A 16679-nucleotide genomic window follows, 5' to 3' on the forward strand; every position below is an offset into this window, starting at 1 on the left:
TTAGAGGAAAGGAATAAAAATAGAAAATGTAATTCTTAGAGAAGCTCTCCCAGATGGAGAGATGAAGTTCAGCAAAGTGTTTCTATATTTAATGCTCTCAAAGTTAAGTTTAAGGTAACGGCTATTTTAAACCCCCTTTTTTTCATACAATTTAAATACAGGCTTTGGAGTCAGAACTGAGTTCAGATTCCATCTCTGCTTCTTGACTGGCTGGACAAACTGGGACAAATTATACAACCTCTCTGTACTTCAGTTTCCTCACTTGTAAAATGGGGTAATGATGTATCTATCACATAAGGTTATTGTGAGGTTTAAATGTGAAATGCTGATCACAGATGCCCCATAGCTCAATAGTATTGGTTGTGATGATTATCCTTATAATTTTGCAAAAGTACAGTGATGATTCTTGAGCAGAGTCAACCTAAAGGCAGATTTTCTTTTCTTTCTTCCTGTTTCCTTCACTTTATTTTTGCTGTAAAGAACTGAGAAGAAAATCTACTCAGCATTTTGGAATAAAAACTTGTGTCAAGCAGTGACAAAATGTTATTTATTCAACAAGCCTTCACTAAGTAACTAGTAAATAACAAGCACTCTGTCAGGCACAGGGACAAAAATGACAATAGAGTATGGTCCCTGCCCTCAGGGAGCTGGCAGTCCAGGAGATGGATAAGGAAACGGGATCATATGCCACCTAACAAAGGCTGTCATAGGAGAATACACATGGTGGGGGTATAGCTTTCACCATTTCCTCTTAGATTAATCCCTTTGTCTTTGGCCCCCAAACTGAGGAATTGGTCCTATTTTTGTCTTTAACCGGGTGTTTTAAACTGTGGAATTTTTTACATTTCTAGAGATAAAGGAAAAGCACCTAGAATTATAGAGGACACTAGAAACAGTATTTCCTACAGAGCCTGGGCTTCCTACCAGCATAGTCACTTCTAGGGTTTTCAGCCCAAAAAGTTCTTTGGCATATCTTGGCTTTGCTGTCCACGTAAAAAAAAAAAAAAAAAAAAAAAAAAAAATTTTTTTTTCTCTTTCTGTTCTCCACTTTATCGTCCAGAGAGCTGGGTAGTTCCCAAAGGAAGAGTGCTTTACAGAATGTAAGGGTGATTTATAGGCAAAGGCAGAAAATGATTAGTTTTAACCTTCCAGTTCCATACCCCCAAAATGAACATAAACGTTCGTGGTAGTCATTACTGGAAATGCAGATCATTTTAATTCCATTGCATTTTTCAGAATTATCAGTCGTAACCCTCTGTCAGCTGTTGAAGATTCCTATCTTTTTAAGTTGCCAGCATTAAAATATTTGTAAGTATTGCAACAATCTCATGGCTCATGAGATGATTTCTGATCTTTTTTGTTGTCATCAAAAGATTAAGTATTTTGCGTTTTGGGAAAAAGTCCTAATTTAAGTTTTAACTCGGTTATTGAAATAAGCATTATTAGCAAAGAAAAAACGTATATGGGCAAGATAGCCTGCAGAGGAAGGAATAGTATTGAAGAACACATAAGAGACATGGGACTTGCAGATGTAGGTAGAAATACCATTTATCTCAAAGTGGAAAGTGGAGTAAGGTGTATATTAAAAGAAAAAAAGACTAATCAAGAGAGGTGGATGCAATTGAGAATGAAAATGAGGATAAGAGTAAAAAGGATTGTACTGTTGAGCACCAAGGTGATTAATTTGATGATGCACATAAAATGTCTTCATTGGGAGTTTTCTGAAATTATTGTCCATAGCAAGAAAACTCTTGAGCTGACTTGACAAAGAAGCCAGAATTGAAGTAACCACATGTTGTTAAGTATCTTTTTAGGTACAGAATTTTTATCCTTGGGTTCAAATCACGCATGTTTGGGCTTTCTCCTTCAGAGACATGGGATCAACACAGGTGTCACTTACAACAGTTGAGAGCATCCTCATGATGACCCTTGAATTTGGAAACACTGTAAGTTGATTTTTCTTATGTGTATTTTCACTTAGTTGTTGATTTAGATTTGTTTTATTGTCTTCTTAAGTCAGATTTATTGAGGTATAAAATTTACTCTTTTTAAGCGTACAGTTTGATGAGTTTTGACAAACGTGTAGTTATGTAAGCACCACCACATTTGAGACGTAGACCATTTCTGTCACCCCAAAAGGCCCCTATGTGCCTTTGCAGCCAATCCCCTTTTGTCACCACCAGCCCTGGCAACCACCAACCTAATTTTTGTCCCTATAGTTTTGCCTTCTCCACAGTGTCTTATAAATGAAATCATACAAGGGGCACCTGGGTGGCTCGGGCAGTTAAGCGTCCGACTTCAGCTCAGGTCATGATCTCGCGGTTCGTGAGTTCAAGCCCTGCATCGGACTCTGTCCTGACAGCTCAGAGCCTGGAGCCTGCTTCGGATTCTGTGTCTCCCTGTCTCTCTACCCCTTCCCCATTTGCCCTCCATCTCTCTCTCTCTCTCAAAAATAAATGAACATTAAAAAAAATAAATAAATGAAATCATACAGTATGCAGTCTTCTGTGATTGGTTCCTTTCAGCATAATCCTTTTGAGATTCATCCATGTGTTTTTTTAACTTTTTTAACGTTTATTTATTTTTGAGAAACAGAGAGCATAAGCAGGAGAGGGGGAGAGAGAGAGAGAGAGAGAGAGAGAGAGAGAGAGAGAGAGACAGACACACACAGAACCCGAAGCAGGCTCCAGGCTCTGTCAGCGCAGAGCCCAATACAGGGCATGAACCTGCGGAACATGAGATCACGGCCTGAGCCAAAGTCGGTCACTTATCTGACTGAGCCACCCAGGCACCCCAGAGACTCATCCATGTGTTTGCACATGTCAGTAGTTCATTTCCTTTTTATTGCCGAGTAGTATTGCAGTTGTGAGGATATACCAGTTTGTTTATGCGTTCATCAGTTAATGGGCATTTGAGTTGTTTCTAGCTTTTTGGCCTTTATGAATAAAGTTGCTTAAAACACTTACATGCAGGTCTTCGTATGAGCGTATGTTTTCATTGGGGGAGGGGGGGAGGGGGTAAAATACCTAATGGCAGGATTGCTACATCATATGCTAAGTGTATATTTAACTGTTTAAGAAACTGCTTACCTGTTTTCTAAAGTGGATGTACCATTTTGCATTCCAGCCTGCAGTATATGAGATCTTCTATCTATCCTTTCTTCTAATGTCTTGATCTATTTTTCATAAGGTGAATGTTGGCCTTAAAATTGAGTTGGGAAGTAGTCCCCTCTCTTCAATTCTCTAGTACAGTTTGTGCAGAATTGGCATTATGTTTTCCTTAAATGTTTGCTAGAATTCACCAGTGAAGCCATGTGGGCTTGAAGCTTTCTTTGTGAGAAAGTGTTAAACTACAGATTTTATTTTTGTAATAGTGCTACTTAAATTACATACTTATTTTTTGGAGTAGTTCATGTCTTTCAGGGAATCTATTTCATCTTGAAGTTATTGACATAAAGTATTTTATAATGTTCCCTTATTATCCTTTTAGTATCTGTAGAATTGTAGTGATGTCATTCCTCTCATTTTTGATATTGATAATTTGTGTCTTCTCTTGTCTTTTCTTGATAAATCTGGCCAGAAGTTTATCAGTTTTACTTATCTTCTCTAAAAAGTGCCTTTTCATTACACTGACTTCTCTATTTTTGTTTTCCTTTTTAAAAATTTCTGCTTTGATCTTCATCATTCCATTTTCTCTCCTTACTCAGTGATGAATTTCCTTTTCTTTTTCTAGTTTCTTCAAAGTGGACACTGGGGGGGGGGGGGGGGCGCCTGGGTGGCGCAGTCGGTTAAGCGTCCGACTTCAGCCAGGTCACGATCTCGCGGTCCGTGAGTTTGAGCCCCGCGTCGGGCTCTGCGCTGATCGCTCGGAGCCTGGAGCCTGTTTCCGATTCTGTGTCTCCCTCTCTCTCTGCCCCTCCCCCGTTCATGCTCTGTCTCTCTCTGTCCCAAAAATAATAAATAAACGTTAAAAAAAAAAAAAAAACTTAAAAAAAAAAAGTGGACACTGGGGAAGATGAATACTATATGAGCAACATCCCACATGTTGACATGTGTTTTCAGTTTCAGTCGGTACAAAATCGTTTTTAATATCCATTTTGACTTATTTGACCAATAGGGTTCCTTAGGAGTGTGTTGGTTAGTTTCTAAATATTTGGAGATTTTACAGATCTGTTAATTTGTTATTTAATTCCATTGTGGTCACAGAACAATATGTTGGATGACTGAAATCCTTTTAAATTTATTGAGGCTTGTTTTATAGCCAATGAATTCTGGTAATAGATGAGAATATGGTCTATTTTGATAAATATTATGTGCCCACTTGAAAAAAAATATGTAGTCTGCTGATTTGGTGTGGAGTATTCTATAAATGTCAACTAGGTCAAGTAGGTTGGTAGTATTTTTCAAGTCTGATGTATCATTACTCATTTTCTATATATTTTTTCTGTCAATTATTGAGAGAGGGATATTGAAATCTCCAACTATAATTGTGTACTTTTGTGTCTCTCTTTCCTATTCTCCTTAATATATTTGGAAGTTCTATTATCAGATACATAAATTTTTAAGTTATGTCTTTTCTATTAGTTGACATTTCTATCACAATGGAATAACCTCATTTATCCCTGGTAATATCTTCGCTTTGAAATTGACTTTGTCCTATAGTAAATATAGCCACTCAAGGTTTCGTTTGATTAGTGTTAGCAAAGCATAATTTCTTCCATATTTTTAACCTACTTATATCTTTGTATTGAAGATGAATCTTATAGACAGCATATAGTTGGCTTTTGCTTTTTTATCCAGTATGACAACTCTATCTTTTAATTAGGTGATTGCACCATTTATAGTTAATGTAATTATTTATAGGATTACATTTAAAGCTACTGTCTACTCTTTCTATGTATCCCATCTGTTCTTTGTTTCTTTTCTTTTTCTTTTTCTTCCTGCTCTTCGGTTGATTTAGTACGTTTTATTATTTTTTGGTGGGGGGATAAATAGTTACAACTCAGGTTTTGTTATTTTAGTAGCTGTTTAATGGTTTGTAGTGTTCATGTTTAACTTATCACAGTCTATCTTCAAATGATATGATATGATTTCATGAATAGTATAAGAACCTTACAATAAATAGTGTACTTCCATTGTTCCCCTCCTGACCTTTGTGCTATTGTTTTCATACGTTTTACTTTTAGCACACCATATTATTTTTTTTGTTTAAATAGTCAATTATCTTTTTTTATTTTTTATTTTTGAGAGAGACAGAGTGCAAGTGGGGGAGGGGCAGAGAGAGAGGGAGACACAGAATCTGAAGCAGGCTCCAGGCTCTGAGCTGTAGACACAGAGCCTGATGTGGGGCCTGAAATCACAGACTATGAGATCATGACCTGAGCTGAAGTCAGATGCTTAACTGACTGAGCCACCTGGGTGCCCCTCAATTATCTCTTTTATTGAAGTATATATAGATCATGTAATATTAAATTAGTTTCAGGTGTACAACACAGTGATCTTTTATATACATTATGAAATGCTCACCACAATAAGTATATTACAGTATTATTGACGATATTCCCTATGCTGTACTTTTCATCTGGTGACTTATTTATTTTATAACTGCAAGTTTGTACCTCTTAACCCTTTTCACTCATTTTGTCCATATCCCTAGTTTGTTCTCCATATTTACAAGTGTTTTCTCTTTTTTGTTGTTGTTTATTCATTCATTTGGTTTTTTGTTTATTTTTTGTTTATTTTTTACCTTGTTTTATATTTTATTTTTTATTTATTTATTTTTTTAATATATGAAATTTATTGTCAAATTGGTTTCCATACAACACCCAGTGCTCATCCCAAAAGGTGCCCTCCTCAATACCCATCACCCACCCTCCCCTCCCTCCCACCCCCCATCAACCCTCAGTTTGTTCTCAGTTTTTAACAGTCTCTTATGCTTTGGCTCTCTCCCACTCTAACCTCTTTTTTTTTTTTTTTCCTTCCCCTCCCCCATGGGTTTCTGTTAAGTTTCTCAGGATCCACATAAGAGTGAAATCATATGGTATCTGTCTTTCTCTGTATGGCTTATTTCACTTAGCATCACACTCTCCAGTTCCATCCACGTTGCTACAAAAGGCCATATTTCATTTTTTCTCATTGCCACGTAGTATTCCATTGTGTATATAAACCACAATTTCTTTATCCATTCATCAGTTGATGGACATTTAGGCTCTTTCCATCATTTGGCTATTGTTGAGAGTGCTGCTATAAACATTGGGGTACAAGTGCCCCTATGCATCAGTACTCCTGTGTCCCTTGGATAAATTCCTAGCAGTGCTATTGCTGGGTCATAGGGTAGGTCTATTTTTAATTTTCTGAGGAACCTCCACACTGCTTTCCAGAGCGGCTGCACCAATTTGCATTCCCACCAACAGTGCAAGAGGGTTCCCGTTTCTCCACATCCTCTCCAGCATCTACAGTCTCCCGATTTGTTCATTTTGGCCACTCTGACTGGCGTGAGGTGATATCTGAGTGTGGTTTTGATTTGTATTTCCCTGATAAGGAGCGACGTTGAACATCTTTTCATGTGCCTGTTGGCCATCCGGATGTCTTCTTTAGAGAAGTGTCTATTCATGTTTTCTGCCCATTTCTTCACTGGGTTATTTGCTTTTCGGGTGTGGAGTTTGGTGAGCTCTTTATAGATTTTGGATACTAGCCCTTTGTCCGATATGTCATTTGCAAATATCTTTTCCCATTCCGTTGGTTGCCTTTTAGTTTTGTTGGTTGTTTCCTTTGCTGTGCAGAAGCGTTTTATCTTCATAAGGTCCCAGTAATTCACTTTTGCTTTTAATTCCCTTGCCTTTGGGGATGTGTCGAGTAAGAGATTGCTACGGCTGAGGTCAGAGAGGTCTTTTCCTGCTTTCTCCTCTAAGGTTTTGATGGTTTCCTGTCTCCCATTCAGGTCCTTTATCCATTTTAAGTTTATTTTTGTGAATGGTGTGAGAAAGTGGTCTAGTTTCATTCTTCTGCATGTTGCTGTCCAGTTCTCCCAGCACCATTTGTTAAAGAGACTGTCTTTTTTCCATTGGATGTTCTTTCCTGCTTTGTCAAAGATGAGTTGGCCATACGTTTGTGGGTCTAGTTCTGGGGTTTCTATTCTATTCCATTGGTCTATGTGTCTGTTTTTGTGCCAATACCATGCTGTCTTGATGATGACAGCTTTGTAGTAGAGGCTAAAGTCTGGGATTGTGGTGCCTCCTGCTTTGGTCTTCTTCTTCAAAATTACTTTGGCTATTCGGGGCCTTTTGTGGTTCCATATGAATTTTAGGATTGCTTGTTCTAGTTTCGAGAAGAATGCTGGTGCAATTTTGATTGGGATTGCATTGAATGTGTAGATAGCTTTGGGTAGTATGGACATTTTGACAATATTTATTCTTCCAATCCATGAGCAGGGAATGTCTTTCCATTTCTTTAAATCTTCAATTACCTTCATAAGTTTCCTATAGTTTTCAGCATGCAGATCTTTTACATCTTTGGTTAGATTTATTCCTAGGTATTTTATGCTTCTTGCTGCAATTGTGAATGGGATCAGTTTCTTTATTTGTCTCTCTGTTGCTTCATTGTTAGTGTATAAGAATGCAACTGATTTCTGTACATTGATTTTGTATCCTGCAACTTTGCTGAATTCATGTATCAGTTCTAGCAGACTTTGGTGGAGTCTATCGGATTTTCCATGTATAATATCATGTCATCTGCAAAAAGCGAAAGCTTGACTTCATCTTTGCCAATTTTGATGCCTTTGATTTCCTTTTGTTGTCTGATTGCTGATGCTAGAACTTCCAGCACTATGTTAAACAACAGCGGTGAGAGTGGGCATCCCTGTCGTGTTCCTGATCTCAGGGAAAAAGCTCTAGTTTTTCCCCGTTGAGGATGATGTTAGCTGTGGGCTTTTCATAAATGGCTTTTATGATCTTTAAGTATGTTCCTTCCATCCCGACTGTCTCAAGGGTTTTTATTAAAAAAGGGTGCTGGATTTTGTCAAAGGCCTTTTCTGCATCGATTGACAGGATCATATGGTTCTTCTCTTTTTTTTTTTTTGTTAATGTGATGTATCACGTTGATTGATTTGCGAGTGTTGAACCAGCCCTGCACCCCAGGAATGAATCCCACTTGGTCATGGTGAATAATTCTTTTTATATGCCGTTGAATTCGATTTGCCAGTATCTTATTGAGAATTTTTGCATCCATATTCATCAGGGATATTGGCCTGTAGTTCTCTTTTTTTACTGGGTCTCTGTCTGGTTTAGGAATCAAAGTAATACTGGCTTCATAGAATGAGTCTGGAAGTTTTCCTTCCCCTTCTATTTTTTGGAATAGCTTGAGAAGGATAGGTATTATCTCTGCTTTAAACGTCTGGTAGAACTCCCCTGGGAAGCCATCTGGTCCTGGACTCTTATTTGTTGGGAGATTTTTGATAACCGATTCAATTTCTTTGCTGGTTATGGGTCTGTTCAAGCTTTCTATTTCCTCCTGATTGAGTTTTGGAAGAGTGTGGGTGTTTAGGAATTTGTCCATTTCTTCCAGGTTGCCCAATTTGTTGGCATATAATTTTTCATAGTATTCCCTGATAATTGTTTGTATCTCTGAGGGATTGGTTGTAATAATTCCATTTTCATTCATGATTTTATCTATTTGGGTCATCTCCCTTTTCTTTTTGAGAAGCCTGGCTAGAGGTTTGTCAATTTTGTTTATTTTTTCAAAAAACCAACTCTTGGTTTCGTTGATCTGCTCTACAGTTTTTTTAGACTCTCTATTGTTTATTTCTGCTCTGATCTTTATTATTTCTCTTCTTCTGCTGGGTTTAGGCTGCCTTTGCTGTTCTGCTTCTATTTCCTTTAGGTGTGCTGTTAGATTATGTATTTGGGATTTTTCTTGTTTCTTGAGATAGGCCTGGATTGCAATGTATTTTCCTCTCAGGACTGCCTTCGCTGCGTCCCAAAGCGTTTGGATTGTTGTATTTTCATTTTCGCTTGTTTCCATATATTTTTTACTTTCTTCTCTAATTGCCTGGCTGACCCACACATTCTTTAGTAGGGTGTTCTTTAACCTCCATGCTTTTGGAGGTTTTCCAGACTTTTTCCTGTGGTTGATTTCAAGCTTCATAGCATTGTGGTCTGAAAGTATGCATGGTATAATTTCAATTCTTGTAAACTTATGAAGGGCTGTTTTGTGACCCAGTATATGATCTATCTTGGAGAATGTTGCATGTGCACTCGAGAAGAAAGTATATTCTGTTGCTTTGGGATGCAGAGTTCTAAATATATCTGTCAAGTCCATCTGATCCAATGTCTCATTCAGGGCCCTTGTTTCTTTACTGACCATGTGTCTAGATGATCTATCCATTTCTGTAAGTGGAGTGTTAAAGTTCCCTGCAATTACCACATTCTTATCAATAAGGTTGCTTATGTTTATGAGTAATTGTTTTATATATTTGGGGGCTCCGGTATTCGGCGCATAGACATTTATAATTGTTAGCTCTTCCTGATGGATAGACCCTGTAATTATTATATAATGCCCTTCTTCATCTCTTGTTACAGCCTTTAATTTAAAGTCTAGTTTGTCTGATACAAGTATGGCTACTCCAGCTTTCTTTTGGCTTCCAGTAGCATGATAAATAGTTCTCCATCCCCTCACTCTCAATCTAAAGGTGTCCTCAGGTCTAAAATGAGTCTCTTGTAGACAGCAAATAGATGGGTCTTGTTTTTTTATCCATTCTGATACCCTATGTCTTTTGGTTGGCGCATTTAATCCATTTACATTCAGTGTTATTATAGAAAGATACGGGTTTAGAGTCATTGTGATGTCTGTATGTTTTATGCTTGTAGCGATGTCTCTGGTACTTTGTCTCACAGGGTCCCCCTTAGGATCTCTTGTAGGGCTGGTTTAGTGGTGACAAATTCCTTCAGTTTTTGTTTGTTTGGGAAGACCTTTATCTCTCCTTCTATTCTAAATGACAGACTTGCTGGATAAAGGATTCTCGGCTGCATACTTTTTCTGTTTAGCACACTGAAGATCTCGTGCCAATTCTTTCTGGCCTGCCAAGTTTCAAAAGAGAGATCAGTCACGAGTCTTATAGGTCTCCCTTTATATGTGAGGGCACGTTTATCCCTTGCTGCTTTCAGAATTTTCTCTTTATCCTTGTATTTTGCCAGTTTCACTATGATATGTCGTGCAGAAGATCGATTCAAGTTACGTCTGAAGGGAGTTCTCTGTGCCTCTTGGATTTCAATGCCTTTTTCCTTCCCCAGTTCATGGAAGTTCTCAGTTATAATTTCTTCAAGTACCCCTTCAGCACCTTTCCCTCTCTCTTCCTCCTCTGGGATACCAATTATGCGTATATTATTTCTTTTTAGTGTATCGCTCAGTTCTCTAATTTTCCCCTCATACTCCTGGATTTTTTTATCTCTCTTTCTCTCAGCTTCCTCTTTTTCCATAACTTTATCCTCTAGTTCACCTATTCTCTCCTCTGCCTCTTCAATCCGAGCTGTCGTCGTTTCCATTTTGTTTTGCATTTCGTTTAAAGCGCTTTTCAGCTCCTCGTGACTGTTCCTTAGTCCCTTGATCTCTGTAGCAAGAGATTCTCTGCTGTCCTCCATACTGTTTGCAAGCCCAGCGATTAATTTTATGACTATTATTCTAAATTCACTTTCTGTTATATTATTTAAATCCTTTTTGATCAGTTCATTAGCTGTTGTTATTTCCTGGAGATGCTTCTGAGGGGAATTCTTCCGCTTGGTCATTTTGGGTAGTCCCTGGAGTGGTGAGGACCTGCAGGGCGCTTCCCCTGTGCTGTGGTGTATAACTGGAGTTGGTGGGCGGGGCCGCAGTCCGACCTGATGTCTGCCCCCAGCCCACCGCTGGGGCCACAGTCAGACTGGTGTGTGCCTTCTCTTCTCCTCTCCTAGGGGCGGGATTCACTGTAGGGTGGCGTGGCCCATCTGGGCTACTTGCACACTGCCAGGCTTGTGATGCTGGGGATCTGGCGTATTAGCTGGGGTGGGTAGGCGTATTAGCTGGGGTGGGCAGGAGGGGCAGGCTTAGCTCGCTTCTCCTTAGGTGATCCACTTCAGGAGGGGCCCCTCTTCTGTGGGCCTCTCATCTGCGCTTGGCTCCGGAGACTCCGTTCTGCTAATCCTCTGGCGGCTTTCTGGGTTATTTAGGCAGGTGTAGGTGGAATCTAAGTGATTAGGTCCCAAGTTTAAATGTCAAATCTTTCCAAAGAAATTGGAAACTGCCCAACCGCAGGAGAAGAGCCTAGACGAGGTTGAGAGTGTGGGGAAAAAGTTCCTGAGAGTGAACAAGGTCATCAAGGGCCCAAAGGGCATACGGAAAAGGCACTTAAAAGAACTGAGACGTCAGAACATCCAGAGGAAACAGAACGCCCAGCCGTCTGTGGAGAACATGGCCAAGGAAAGAAGGCTCAGGAGACCATCCCCAGGGGAGCTTCACGTGGCGCACAGGCCCAGCAAATTAATGGGAAGCTCCTTCAATACAGAGCCTTCGTTCGTAGAGGAGCACAAGGCAGCGGTCTCTTCTTTCCTGAAGCAATACTCTTTGGGCAGGCCTTCTGCCACCCCCGCTCCAAAATCCCCACCTGACGTGAAAAAAAAAAATCAAAAGACTTCATGTACAGCGTTTTTGTTTTAGAAGATGCAAATGCTAGAGTTAGAAATATGAAGGCTTTCGGGCCAGCCTCACACCCCAGAAAAACACACCGCTTTCATAAAAGTCGCTCCCATGTGGTCCACAGAACACCCTAGGCCAAACTGAATCGAAAGTCCAGAAAGGAAAGTTCACTCAGTAATAGACAGCTGCTTGCAAAGAGGCCTCCATCCTCTGCAGTCAGGAGCCTCATAAATTCCCCTTCACGAGAGGATTTTTCATCTCCGGGAGAACTGAGTCCTCAGAAAAATCCTTTTCCAGAATTATTTGCTCCTTCAGGAACTTACAGAGAAAACACTACTGCAGAGAACGCTACTGCCCAAAATGTTTCTGACGAAAATATTTCTACAGGAAACACTACTGTGCCAGCACAAACCCTCCCTGAATTCACAAACCGTAAGAATCTTTCCACTGCTAATTCTACTGTTACTGCAGACAACTCTATGCCGACCGTTAAACAAACCAATGATACACAATGGGAATACCACAATGCGGGCACTGGCTTGCCCCCAAAAGCCACAGGCTTCACTGTGTCAAAGGTGATCTGTTTGAAATTCCGTTAAACCAGCAGCTACAGTCCCTCATCCCCAACAATGACGTGAGAAGCCTCATTTCTCATGTTATCCGGACTTTGAAAATGGACTGCTCCGAGACCCACATGCAGCTGGCCTGTGCCAAGCTCATCTCCAGAACAGGCCTCCTGATGAAGCTTCTCAGCGAGCAGCAAGAAGTAAAGGTGTCCAAGGCAGAGTGGGATACGGACCAATGGGAAAATGAGAACTATATCAGTGAGAGCACAGAAGTCCAGAGTGAACAGAGAGGGCAGGAGTCAAGGGAGGTGAGGATAAATCCCAAAATGTGGGGTCTCGACATTTAGGTGGTTTAGGACATGGACCCAAGCACAAGGACCAGGGGCTCCTAGTCCGGGTCTTGTCTTGGCCACATAATTTTGCCTAAGGCAATGATCTGCCACTTTGCTCATTCAGGAAACAGTGCCGCTGTTCCCAGAGTAGACAAAAAGAGGACCTAACATACAAGATACATAAATTCTTGAAGAAAATGCTAATGATTAAGATTACATATCACATTAGATTTGGTATATTCCTTAAGAACCTATAAGCGATTCATCGGAAAGAATGGGGTTTTAGAGTCGTTAAAGAATAGTTAACTTTCATCCTATCTCTGTTTTCTAAAAACATTGTTCTTTCCCTTTTTTTAGCTCACAAAAGAAGTTCCAGGCTATGGCTATAACAACAAACTCATCTTGGCAATATCTGTGACTGTAGTAGTGATGATTTTGATCATAGTTTTCTGTCTCATTGAGGTAAGGACAACAATTAATTCAGATTCCCAGACTATATTCCTTCTTTATAATAGATTCAGAACCCACAAACTGAAAATCAAAGCCACTTTCCCACCTATCACGACCTGATATCCCTCTTCAGTCTGGAGGAAGGAGATAGGCTTTGTCCTTTCATTGCAAAGTATATTCCAGGGATTTTAAAAGGAACCCCACTGCCGGGAGACATCTGTGGATTGTAACCAAGATAACAAGCCATTAGCTTGTTCTGAGACATTAGGTCTAAGAAGGCCACAGTTGACACGATAGTAAAATTTCTTCAACTCAAAAAAATTATGTCGATTCGATGCACTCACCAGTCATCCTCCTCCTACCACTGATTTCTTTCCTCGTTGGCTAAAATGGTGAGAGAGAAATAGTCTTCACCTTCATGGAGCTATCAGTCATCTCGGAAGAAAGGGCATGGCTTAGAGATAAAAGTGTCATCTTGTTGATTAATTAGATGTACCTACAGCTCTCTCCTCCACTTCGCAAGGCATTGTGTAGACAGGTTCAGTTAAAACCCTGCAGCTAAAATCCTGCATCAGGCTACTCAAAGCTTGTCATAATTACAGTTGCCTATTCCTGGAGCTTGCCTGTTTACCTTTTATTCAATTATGTATGAATTGAATATATATTCAATATATTTATTCAAATATACATATGCTTATTATATATATATGTATATGTATATATATATATGTGTATATATATATATATATACATATATATATATTGCCATCTGTCATGGCAACCCTCCATTTCAGCCAAAGCAGCCCCCCACCATCCCCTAGTCAGACCATGCCCATTCCTACTTTTGTTGGTGACTTTGCCCACTTGAAATTCCTTTATTTCACTCTGCTGGTGGAAGTCCCATGAGCCTTCAAAAGCCAACTCGAGTTCATCTTTCTTCACAAAGCCTTCCCCGAATACTGTAATACTCCTGGACCTAGTCCTTCTGTGAGATTGTCACCATTTCTTAGGGTCTACAGTGACGCATTCCCCTCCCCTGATAACAAAAATATGCTAAACAGTTTGTTAAAAGGCAGCTCCTCAAGAGAGAAATATCAAGGTCATGGATCAGAGCAGAGATATGTAAGGCTTCCTGGTCTCTCAGACTCGAGTAAAGCCTGACTGGATGTATTAACTGCTAAGGAGAAACATGTCTGTCTTCTGGAGGGTTGGTCAGTAGTAAAGGCATAGAAATGGTGAGGAAGAGACCAACATGGGCAGTGCCCACCTAGCCTTGCCTAAGAGTAGAGATGGCACCTCAGGCAGCAGATGAGAGTCAGGCCCACCAGCCGGGCTGTGCCCGCGGGGCAGATGGATGGATCTAGCTACCTCAGTCCTTTCCATTAAACACTGGATTCAGCTAATTACTTTTCTTCCACTTCTCTTCTCACCAAATAGCCTTCTGATTATACTTCAGCGTGCCACAGAGGCCTGTCTCCACAGGAGGTAATGCCCAATCATGTAGACACAGATGCCCTATCTATGGAACGGATGTTTTCCTTATTGTCAAGTCTTGACCTGACATTCTGATTTTGATCAATCCTGTGACATTGGTGAGGTGATATTGCCTCCATGTAGAAAGAAGTGCGTTCTCTCTTGATGAGATCAGGGTCTGATTTCTCAGCCTAAGAGCCTAGGAACTAGCGTGGGGTCAGCTTACCATGACCTCTGGGAAGAGAAATCATTGGCCATTGTCCAGTCAGTACTCTGCATCTTGAGGTGGCCTGCAGCCTTTTGCTTTTGGGGAAGTTCTATAAACTCCTATTGCTGTTTTAAATTCCTATGTGGTTTAACCTTGTGTGTATATTTTTTTATGTGGTTTCATTATTTCCTCTCCCTACTTAGATGATACACTTTTTGAGGTCAGAGACCATGCAGTTTTTTTCCTGTAGTGGACAATAATGATGTTCAAAGGAAGAGATGAGGCATTGTGTCAATTTCACAAGGAGGAATAATGCAACCTAATATTTATGTGAAGTAGCCTACAGAGTCCAGCAATAGACAGATCCGTGGGTGACTAGGACTTTTGAAATGTTACCTTTTAGAGGCGCCTGGGTGGCTCAGTTGGTTAAGCGTCCTACTTTGGCTCAGGTCATAATTTCATGGTTCAGGAGTTCGAGCCCTGTGTTGGGCTCTGTGCTGACAGCTCAGAACCTGGAGCCTGCTCTGGATTCTGTGTGTGTCTCTCTCTCTCTTTGCCCCTCTCTCACTCTTACTCTCTCTCTCTGTCACTCTCAAAAATAAATAAACATTGAAATGTTACCTTTTAGTATTCAAATCAGTGGACGAAAATAAATAAGTGGTAGTAGAACAACTGCTTAATTATTTGGGAGGAAAATAACAACAGATCCCTATTTCTCACCTTAAAAAAACATATTTCAGTCAATGTAAAAAAAGAGAAACAAGAACCCGCCCAAGTATTAGAAGAAAATAGAATCAATACTTTTATGATCTTGTGGTGAGAAAAAGCTTTGTGACCTGATACCACATGCAGAAACATTTGATAGATTTGATCGTCTTGTCTGATTTATGCTTGGAATAAACCAGACATCTGATTTAATCCCCACAGTCCTGTGAGGATGATATCACCATCCTTCTTTCATACATAGAAGGGGATCAGCTTAAGGCCCCTGTGGCAAAACCCAAAGCAGAACCCAGCTGTGCCTGCAGTCAGCCTGTCTCCTATCCCACGGTTCCGTCTCCTTCACGATAAAAACACTGACAAATATTTGAAACATTGAAATTCAGTGAAAGCCCTTGAAAGGATGAATATATCTCATATGAAGAGAGTTTTATAAATCAACAGGAAGAGGACAAACAATCCAGGGGATCAAGGGGGCAAGGACTACGATGAACAGGAGGGTGTGGACAGTCCGTCACCATATCTGCCTCATGGCTTATGGGACATGGGTCTTGTTAACAAGGCCTTTTCGCCTCATGGTATAAAAACAGTCTCTGATATTTTCTTCTGTACTCTTATAATATTTGTTGTGATTTATTTATTTTTAATCTGTATGGAATCTGTGTGGTGTTTTGGTACGGTCGAGGTAGGGGATCTAACTTTTTTCCCTTACGTAAAGATCCAGTTACTTTAAAATCTTTTATTGAATGGTTCATTCTTTCTTCATGGATCTAAAATACTATTTTTATCTGGACTCTATTCTATCAATCTGGTTTTCTTTTCCTGTATCAGTATCACGCTACATACTTAACTGCAGTTGCTCCGTAAGAACGTATTTTAATGTCTGCTCTGTGATCTTCTTTTTCATACAGTTTGTAGCTATGCTTGCACATTTTCTCTACCAAATGTCAGCTGGCCAGTTTTTGTTTAAAAAACTGTCTTGGGATTTGAATGGGATTGCCTTGACTTTGTAGGTTAATTTGAAGGGAACTGACATCTTTACACTATTCTGGGAAAATAGTGTCTCACATCATGTATTCGTTTCTTCTTAATGTCCTTCAGAAGAGCTTTAGTGTTTTCATCTCATAGGTCTTACCCATTCTTTGCTAAGTTTATTCCTAGGTACTTTATGCCTTTTTATTGATCATTGTAAATGGGATAATTCTTCCGTTTTTTGATTAATTATTTATGGAACATAGGAAAGTCATTGAGGTTTACATGTTGATCT

General features: G+C 39.8%; 1 protein-coding gene across 1 annotated transcript in view; it reads left to right on the forward strand.

Moving 5' to 3' along the window:
• The window catches only part of LOC147571300 (uncharacterized), a 42101-nt gene that overhangs the window by 22766 nt on the left and 2656 nt on the right, over positions 1–16679 (forward strand). Inside the window, exons 7-9 of the mRNA XM_086696442.1 lie at positions 1237–1308; positions 1871–1946; positions 12919–13023. Of these exons, the coding sequence (XP_086552568.1) occupies positions 1237–1308; positions 1871–1946; positions 12919–13023 (253 nt within the window). The remainder of the gene's footprint in view (positions 1–1236; positions 1309–1870; positions 1947–12918; positions 13024–16679) is intronic.

The sequence above is a fragment of the Puma concolor genome, unplaced genomic scaffold (genome assembly GCF_028749965.1).
Source record: "Puma concolor isolate L17-30 unplaced genomic scaffold, mPumCon1.1.hap2 unalloc_scaffold_30, whole genome shotgun sequence".
Classification (NCBI taxonomy): Eukaryota; Metazoa; Chordata; class Mammalia; order Carnivora; family Felidae; genus Puma; species Puma concolor.